The sequence below is a fragment of the Cyprinus carpio genome, chromosome A25, assembly GCF_018340385.1.
Source record: "Cyprinus carpio isolate SPL01 chromosome A25, ASM1834038v1, whole genome shotgun sequence".
NCBI lineage: Eukaryota > Metazoa > Chordata > Actinopteri > Cypriniformes > Cyprinidae > Cyprinus > Cyprinus carpio.
In genome coordinates this window covers 11045235-11054203 of record NC_056596.1, presented here as the reverse complement: position 1 = coordinate 11054203, position 8969 = coordinate 11045235, and the positions used below count along the sequence as shown (strand labels likewise).

The following is an 8969-nucleotide window of genomic DNA, read 5'->3' as shown; positions in this document are numbered from 1 at the left end:
AAAAACAAAAGTCTTACTGATCCCAAACTTTTGACCGGTAGTGTGTGTGTGTATATATATATATATATATATATATATATATATATATATATATATATATATATATTATATATATATATATATATATATATATATATAGTTTTAGGTCAATTTTAACCCCAATTTGAAGAACCAGTAGTGACTGTTAGCTTTCAGTGTTTGTAATTATTTATTTATTTTACATTTATTAATCAAGTTTGAAAGGTTTAGCCCCATGGTTCTCTGAATGTCAAGTCACCTTTATTTTAGACAATAGTGCCATTACTTAGCTCAAGTCAGGTCTGTGCTGGTTAATTTCAGATCAATAACACTGTAACATAAGTACAATAGGGCTAAAGGCCGCAATATGATAGGGCCTCCAGGGGCATTAGACACTCAATCCAGCAGATGGCGCTCTTAAACAATACCGCTGTCAATCATCTCCTAATAGCGCCGAAGTAGCCGTTCATCCCGCCGCCGCACAGAGCAACAAACCCAAGCTGGCGACCTGCACGCGAGAGCAGCCATCGCTTCCGAATATAACATCCCACTGCAGCCCACAACACCTCTGTGCTGTGATACTGTGACGCGTTTGAAGACATCTCGAGCGGATACAGCGGGAGGAGCAGCAGAACTGCCGTTATTCACTGAAAGCCTCTGGAGAAGTCGGACACGCTGATGGCGGCGACAGTGGAGGAGCTCTACCGTAACTACGGCGTCCTCGCCGACGCGAAAGAGGATCTCAGCAAAGTAAACAAAGCCTCATAGCCCTGTGTTGTCCGTCTAGAGGAAAAGTGCTCGTTGGATATTCAGTTTTGGTGGGGTTTTATTCATCGAGAGACTCTAGTGTATCTACGCGGCCTCCTCTAACGCACTAGCACATTAGCGCTAATAGCTGACCAGAGATGTGTGGGGGGGTTGAGTAAATAAGTAAACGGGACCAAATTCAAGCTTTTAGGGCAACTGTGTATGCAGAAAGGGTTTATTCTGTTGGTATCTGATGAAATACGTTCGTTAAATGTGAGGTTTGTTAAAGAAATGCTATTACGTTTAGCAAGGCTAATGTTACGCTGTGGACGTAACTCGTTTGTGAATGTGGTTTTCCGCAATCCTGCGCAGAGATACTGATTAACATCTTATCTTAGGATAAGCTTACATGAGGAAGGATGAGGGAATTTACATAATGCACATCTGGTAGCTTTTTCTTTATTTTGTGGGCATTAATCTGATTATATGTGCAGATGTTGTGCAATATTAAATGTAATATATCATGTCATTTATATCACGTTATATATTTAAATATTACCTGTTTATGTGTTCTTATATATATATATATATATATATATATATATATATTAATAATTTATTTGATCAAAATTATATCTATCTATCCATCTATATACTACTAGTCAAAAGTTTGGAATAATTATTGTTCACCAATACTGCATTTATTTGATCAAAATTAAAAACTATTTAAGAGAACTGTATTATATTTTAATATATTTTGAAAAGTAATTTATTCATATGATGGTAAACTAATTATTATTGGTCCACAATTATTAGAAATGGGTCTTATCAATGTTGAAAATGTTTTTTGTGAAAATATTGATAATTCTGCTGAAAATTTAGCTTTGCCATCACAGGAATAAATTGCATTTTAAAATATATTCCAACAAAAAAACAGTTATTTTAATTTGTAATAATATTTCACAGTGTTACTCTTTTTATTGTATTTATGTTCAAGTAAATGCAGCCTTGGTGGGCAAAAATATTACTTTTGACAGGTAATATTACTATTGTAACTCAGTGCTTTTTGTATTAAATATTGAACTTATTTAAAAAATAAATATTTTAAATAAGCATTGCTAGCATTAAAAGTAGTAATGTTAATTATAATAAATATTTAAGTTTATTATTATGATGAAATGTCACTTATTTTGATCTATTTTTAAAATTGTTTTTCAGCACAAGGATGCGTATCAGGTGATTCTGGATGGTGTTAAAGGAGGACCTAAGGAGAAGCGACTGGCTGCGCAGTTCATTCCCAAATTTTTCAGCAGTTTTCCAGAGCTGGCCGATGCAGCCATCAATGCACAGCTTGATCTGTGTGAAGATGAGGATGTATCCGTGAGTAAATCATCATCCGCATGTCAGAGATTTGCCTGTTAACCAGAAAACAAATCTTTACATTGTTGGTTCGTCTTTTTTTTTTGGTTTCCTGATTATAGATCAGAAGGCAGGCTATCAAAGAACTGCCCCGTTTCGCATCAGGAGAGAATTTACCCAGAGTCGCAGACATCCTCACACAGCTGCTGCAGACAGGTCTCACATCTACTAACAACCTGGTTTTTAGGCAGTGTTTACAAACTAGTGCAACTAAATAACAAACTGTTTTTCCAGCTGTTTGATCATAGTTTCTTCTCGTATCTTCTAGATGATTCTGCTGAATTCAGTCAAGTCAACACAGCTTTGATCTCTATATTCAAAATTGATGCAAAAGGTATCAATGTTCATTATACCCTCAATGCTTTATGGGTAGAATGTGTTTTCTGTTAATTCTACATATAAAAATACAGACTGTTTTTGTGTGTGCGTCTGTCATGACTAGTTATTTGTCCTCTTTGACCTTGCCGTCTTTCTTTACAGGAACTTTGGGAGGCTTGTTCAGTCAGATCCTGCAGGGAGAAGATGTAGTTCGAGAAAGAGCGATTAAGTTTCTCTCTACTAAGTTGAAAACAATGCCAGATGACACAATGACAAAAGAGGTGGAGGATTACATCTTCATAGAGACAAAAAAGGTATCGTTCATATTTCCGTTTTCCACACATACACTACCATTCAGAAGTTTGGGGTTGGCAAGATTAGAATATTTTTGGAAGGAGTCTCTTGTGCTCATAACAGTTATATTGTGAAAATATTGCACCACATGATTTTAAACGTATTTATTTATTTATTTTTGCCTTGAATTGTTCTCACACTTGACCTGTCACTCTCTCTGATTGTCTTAGGTCTTAGAGGATGTGACGGGGGAGGAGTTTGTGCTTCTGATGCGTATCCTGTCCGGGCTGAAGAGCATGCAGACTGTGAGCGGGCGGCAGCAGCTGGTGGAGCTGGTGGTGGAGCAGGCATTCCTGGAGCAGGCGCTAAACCCCACAGATGCAGACAGCGTCGACCGGCTCCTGCAGTGCACACGCCAGGCCTTACCACTCTTTTCTGTGAGTCAGCAATAATATTATAATATTTCTCCAAAAAACATTTATCACTTAATGAAAAAAACTTTTACAACCTAATGAAAAATAATTATTACATGCCAATCTTTGGAAAAATAAGCGCTAAGAAAAAAATTTATGTAGTCACACAATTTTATTTATATAAACAACATTTCACAAAACAATTTTTTTTTTTTGTCATTCAGTTCTGTTTTTATTATCAATATTATTATTACAGTTTCATGGAATATATTATGCCAGTACTAGTGCAAATAATGCAAAGCATAATTATTAACTTTTCTCATCTCTCCTCCAGAAAAATGTGCATTCCACTCGCTTTGTGACATACTTCTGTGAATTTGTTCTGCCGAGCCTCAGTCTGCTCACCAGCCCTGTAGCAGAATTGGACATCCAGCTGGAGGTATGTATCACATGCTGGGAATCATGGAATCATTTCTGCATATTAACCTTGTATATGAGTTTTGTTTTGTTTTTTTACATGGACAAAAAGGCACATCTTTATTAAATTTCCCCCCACCCCCAGATATTCGTAGGATGCTGGAAAATGAACTCAGTATTTTCTGCTTTACAGGTACTAAAGTTATTAGCAGAGATGAGTCCGTATTGTGGCGACATGGACAAACTGGAGGTCAATCTCAACATGCTGTTTGAGAAGCTACTGGTAAAGGCATATTCCTGACCTCTTGCAAGAATTTACATTTAATCATTTAGCAAACGTTTTTATCCAAAGCAGAACAACAGAAGCAATCAGACTAACAAGAGAGCAACAGTGTACAAGTGATGTGACAAGTCTCAGTCTAGCACAGTACACATGGCAAGTTTTTTTTGTTTGTTTTTTTCATAAATTAGAAAAACAAATAGAATAGGTAAGTGCTAATATTAATTGGTCAGGTACTGATGAAAAAGAAAAATTTAGAAAGCTTTCCACTTCAGCCGCTTTGTCATTAAACATCTCATGCTGTGGTTCTGCATCTTTGTGTCCCCTAATGTCTTTAGGAGTTCATGCCTCTGCCTCCAGAGGAGGAGAACGGAGAGAATGCTGCCAATGAAGAGCCCAAGCTGCAGTTCAGCTACGTGGAGTGTCTGCTCTTCAGCTTCCATCAGCTGGGCAAAATTCTTATTGACAAAATCAGCGCAGAGAAGCTGAAGGACTTCAAGATCAGGTCAGATCTCATATTAATCATCAAAAGGACAACAGTGATATTGAAAGCTTTTAAAATCTTGAAACATTTGCGTAATTTCTAGTAGTAATTTTAGTAGGGCCTGCAATATTGAAAAATGACATTTTTATTTTTCTGCGATATATATTGCGTATGAAATCTAATCTAATTTTTTCTTACAAACAAAAAGGGGTCCACACTTACATATTTTTAAATTATTTAAACATCAGAGTATTATTTAAATTAGAGTAAATTATTTGTTTGTAACTTTAGGATATGGTTTGAATTGTTAACATATTAGTAACTAACATGAAACTTACCACGAGCAATACTTTTGTTACTTTTATTAATCTTTGTTTATCTTAGTTTATCCACAGCTGTTCATGTTCGGTAATGTTACTTCACAGTGCAAAATGTTAACAAATCCTGTACAACTTTTTTTCAACAATGAGGCTATAGCCTAATGTTGAAATGTAAATTAACATATTGTAGAAGTGGCAGTTTTGTAATAGTAAATGTTAAATAATGTAGTTAAAATAGTTTAATAAATAGAACTTATTGTAAAGTGTTACATTTTTTTTTACAGTCTCGTGAAGTCAGTGTTGGACAGGTCAGTGTTTAAGATACCATTCATTAAATTGAATCGGTTCAAAGGAATCATTAGTTCGCGAATCAGACGTGTACGGCACGGGTTGTGTAATTATCTCGGCAGTGTAGTATATCGCATAAGATTTGACAACACAGAAAACAATTCATTACTGGATAGTTTTTTTTTTCGACACCATCGTGTCAATTGATTTTGATAATATGCGCGAGGGAGAGAGAGCACAGACAGCGCTCGTGTTGTTTGAAGACGGTATTGAAGGTGAGCGCACCGGCCGGGGGGGCTCTCTCTCTCTCTCTCTCTCTCTCTCCATCTCTCTCTCTCTCTCTCCATCTCTCTCTCTCCATCTCCTCTCTCTCTCCTCTCTCCTTCTCTCTCTCTCTCTCTCTGCTCGTTCGTTAATATGCCACTGTTAAACTTACAGGGCTTAAAACACATGCAAATGATAAACTTTCACTCTATGATGGTTAAGCTGTGCAATTAATCCGCGAATCAGCTGGAGCAGCTGGCCCGTACGGTTAATGAATAACGGATCAACTACGACAGACTACATCGCACATCCTGCGATGTGGGACTATCGTGGTTGAATCGCGATATCGATGGTATACCTTTATTTTTCTACTTAATAACAAAAACAATTAAAAAAAATTAACAAAAACAACAAAAACTAATTTCATTACATTTAATACAAAACAAAAACAAATCCCTACTTTACAATACATACAACACAGACTACTGCTACTTTTTTTTTTTTTTTTTTTTAAGGAAATTAATACTTTTATTCAGAGAGAAATGCATAATTAAAAGTGATGTATAAGATATATTAATTTTTAGCTTTATAATTTCAAATGTAAATGCTTCTTTTGAACTTTATATTCATCAAATCAGCATAAAAATATTAAGCAGCACAACTGTTGATGAGGAGATATTGATGAAAGAGAAATGTATCTGAGCAGTCAAATCAGATGAATGATTTCTGAAGGATCATGTGACACTAAAGACTGCAGTAATGATGCTGAAAATTATTTTTTGCATCACAGCAATAAATTACATTTTAAATTATATTAAAATAGAAAGCAGAATTTTTAAATTGTAATATTTTGGTTTTTACTGTGCTTTTGGTTAGAATAAGAGACTTATTACATTACTTTGTGAAAGGCAGGGGAACAGTGTGCATTAAATGTATATTTTTTTTGTTGTTGTTTATTTCACAGGTTACAGTACTTTGCACGGGGGCTCCAAGTATATATTCGACAACTGCGTGTTGCTTTGCAAGGCAAGACTGGAGATGCACTAAAGACAGAGGAGGTATGATTTTATACTTTTTACACTGATCTTTGCTTTGTAAAGTTCATAGAAATAAAGGTATTTATTTATTGCAATTCCAAGGTGTTTATTTGCCAATTTACCTAATGGGTTTCAAAAACCCTGGAAAAGTATGCTGAAGAGATGTAATATGTATTCGAATTTTGTTTCACCACAGAATAAAATCAAAGTTGTGGCTTTGAAGATCACCAACAACATAAATGTTTTAATCAAGGTAACATTCATGAATTCTGACAGCTTTAAAAGTCTTTGCTGTTTTATGTCAAATTTTGAGCTCATTTGTTTTCTATCTTCTCCAGGATCTGTTTCATAACCCTCCATCCTATAAAAGCACAGTCACTCTGTCCTGGAAACCGGTGCAGAAGACCGAGGCAGCAGCAATCGGGTACGTGTACAGATCAACCTTGGACATTCAGATCACCATGTTTAGTCTGCTTATGAAAGTTTTTGCCATGATCTCTGTTTGTCCTACAGCCAGAAGAGGCAGTCAGTGGAGGACATTGGGGCAACAGCCACAACAAAGAAGCTTCCCACAAATCTGCCCAGGAGGAACGCCCGACAAATATACAATCCACCCAGCGGGAAATACAGCGCCAGCATTGGGAACTTCTCTTACGGTGAGTATCTTATCTAAACTTAATCGCTACTACTGTATGAATTAGTATCTGTACATATAAATGATCTCATCTGTGCCCTCAGAACAACGAGGAGGCTTCAGGGGCGGCCGAGGACGGGGCTTCGGAGGAAGAGGCAACAGAAGCCGAGGCCGGATTTATTAAGAGGACTGCATATGCTTCTAAACCCATGCAACTACATTACCACAACATATTATCTTTGACAGAGTTTCTCCCGTCTGGTCCTTCCTGCATCTACAGCCCTCCATCCATCCTTTTTCTCTCCACAGTTTTTCTTAATTTTATTCTTGGGTGTGTTTTTGAAAATCCTTTTTCAGTCTCCTGTCATGGTTATCCCGTTGGTTACAAATGTGTGGGTTGTTTTTCTTTCTGGATCATCTTTGTGGAGCAAAAAACTGCCAATGTGTATTTTCTTTTTTGTTTAGTTTTTTAGGTTTTTTTGTATGGTGACATGCATCCTTTGTATCTTTTTTTTTTTTTTTTTTTTAATTTTTCAGAGCTTTTGTTGGATCAAAAATCACAGATTTGTAAGAAGTAAAAATAATATCCTTCTGAATTTTATCAAACTTGTGTGGGTCAAATCTTATGCTGTCTTTCTTAATTCAGGACATAAATATTTAAATTTGTATGACACCTCTTATGCCCAATGTTTGTTTGTTAACTTAATTATATTAAGTTAAAATAAAGGGTTTTTTTCCAAAACAAGTAAAATATTCCACAGAAAATGTCCTTTTAGAATAGAATTGCCTTGTCTTTTCAAACTGTTACAAAAATTATGTGAGGACCCAATCATTTTCAAATATTGCTTGCATAGATTTGAGTTCACTTTCGATTTCAAACGTGCATGCTTAGTTTGTAAAAGATATTTAAATGTTTTTGATCGAAGGAAATCAGACATTTATGTATTACAGCTGTTGGTTTTTATTTCAAACAAGGTTTTTCACCCACATTAAATCTTTTTGCCCTTTTCAACAGATTTTCATTGGTTTATTTGAATATGAATATTGGGTTAAATATTTAGTCAATAACAAAGATGACATGAATCTTGCATTTTACACATTTGCTACCAACATTCATGTGCTTATTAATAGTTAAACTGTCATAACTGTAGTTGGCATAAAAGAATCACACCACTAGATGGCCATCCAAGTCCACGGTCTGCAACCAAGAAAGCAGATTTACATTCAAAACATGACAACTTAGGATATTGCAGAACTTCAAACTGTTGAAGGCCATTTTAATGTTTTATTTTTTTTTCTAATCACGTTCCAATTCTTAATAACATCGCTTTTCTAGTGTTGTGCATTTACCAATCATTGTTCACCATATCTCTATTTTTTTATTCCAAAAATACACAGGCCTTTTACATGCATCACAAATAAGATGCAATTAACTGTCAATAAAAATACATTTTAATGATAATTTAGATTGTGTGTGAAAGATTTTGCCAACATTGCATCCCTTTAATAAAAAAAAAAAAATCTGAAAACCAAAAAAATACGAGACGTTTGTGTGAGGGTTACGTTTAGGCATAGAAGAAGAGAATCTAAAATAATATTAGCCTAACTTAATCAGATATAGATTATGAGGGAACTCAATTTCGACCCTTCCACAATAAACATATGATTAACAAATGACTAATTAAGGCATTTTTGCTGTGTCAGATGAAATGACCGCCTCGTGAGATGTATAGCAAACAAAACAGGCCACAGACGGATTAAAGGGTTAAATCTGTCGGGGTTTTTTCCACACTTCAACAGGTGTGTCTTTCCGCGCTGTTCATTGAACGCTAGGTGGCGCTATCGGACAACTATCAGCGTTGGTCGCTCGTGACAAGGTATTTCCCAAATAAGTCACTGTAGCTCTTCAGCTCCTCACGCGCCCTCGAGAGATAAGTGACTAAATAAGAAACCTTCTCTTTATGATTCTGATCGATAACGACGCGCTTTGTTTTAGGCGTTTAACAAGACCGGAACGATTAAAGTGCAGCACGACA

At 35.7% G+C, this 8969-nt stretch overlaps 1 protein-coding gene across 1 annotated transcript; it reads left to right on the top strand.

Moving 5' to 3' along the window:
• The first annotated feature begins 464 nt into the window (after positions 1–464).
• Positions 465–7945, top strand: LOC109072236 (apoptosis inhibitor 5-B-like). Its single transcript, XM_042715475.1, has 14 exons — positions 465–768; positions 1984–2145; positions 2247–2340; positions 2453–2518; positions 2665–2816; positions 3027–3233; positions 3544–3648; positions 3820–3909; positions 4245–4411; positions 6227–6320; positions 6496–6552; positions 6638–6723; positions 6813–6955; positions 7038–7945. The coding sequence occupies exons 1-14, from the start codon at positions 697–699 to the stop codon at positions 7115–7117; spliced, it is 1575 nt and encodes a 524-aa protein (XP_042571409.1). The 5' UTR covers positions 465–696; the 3' UTR covers positions 7118–7945.
• Positions 7946–8969: the final 1024 nt, after the last annotated feature.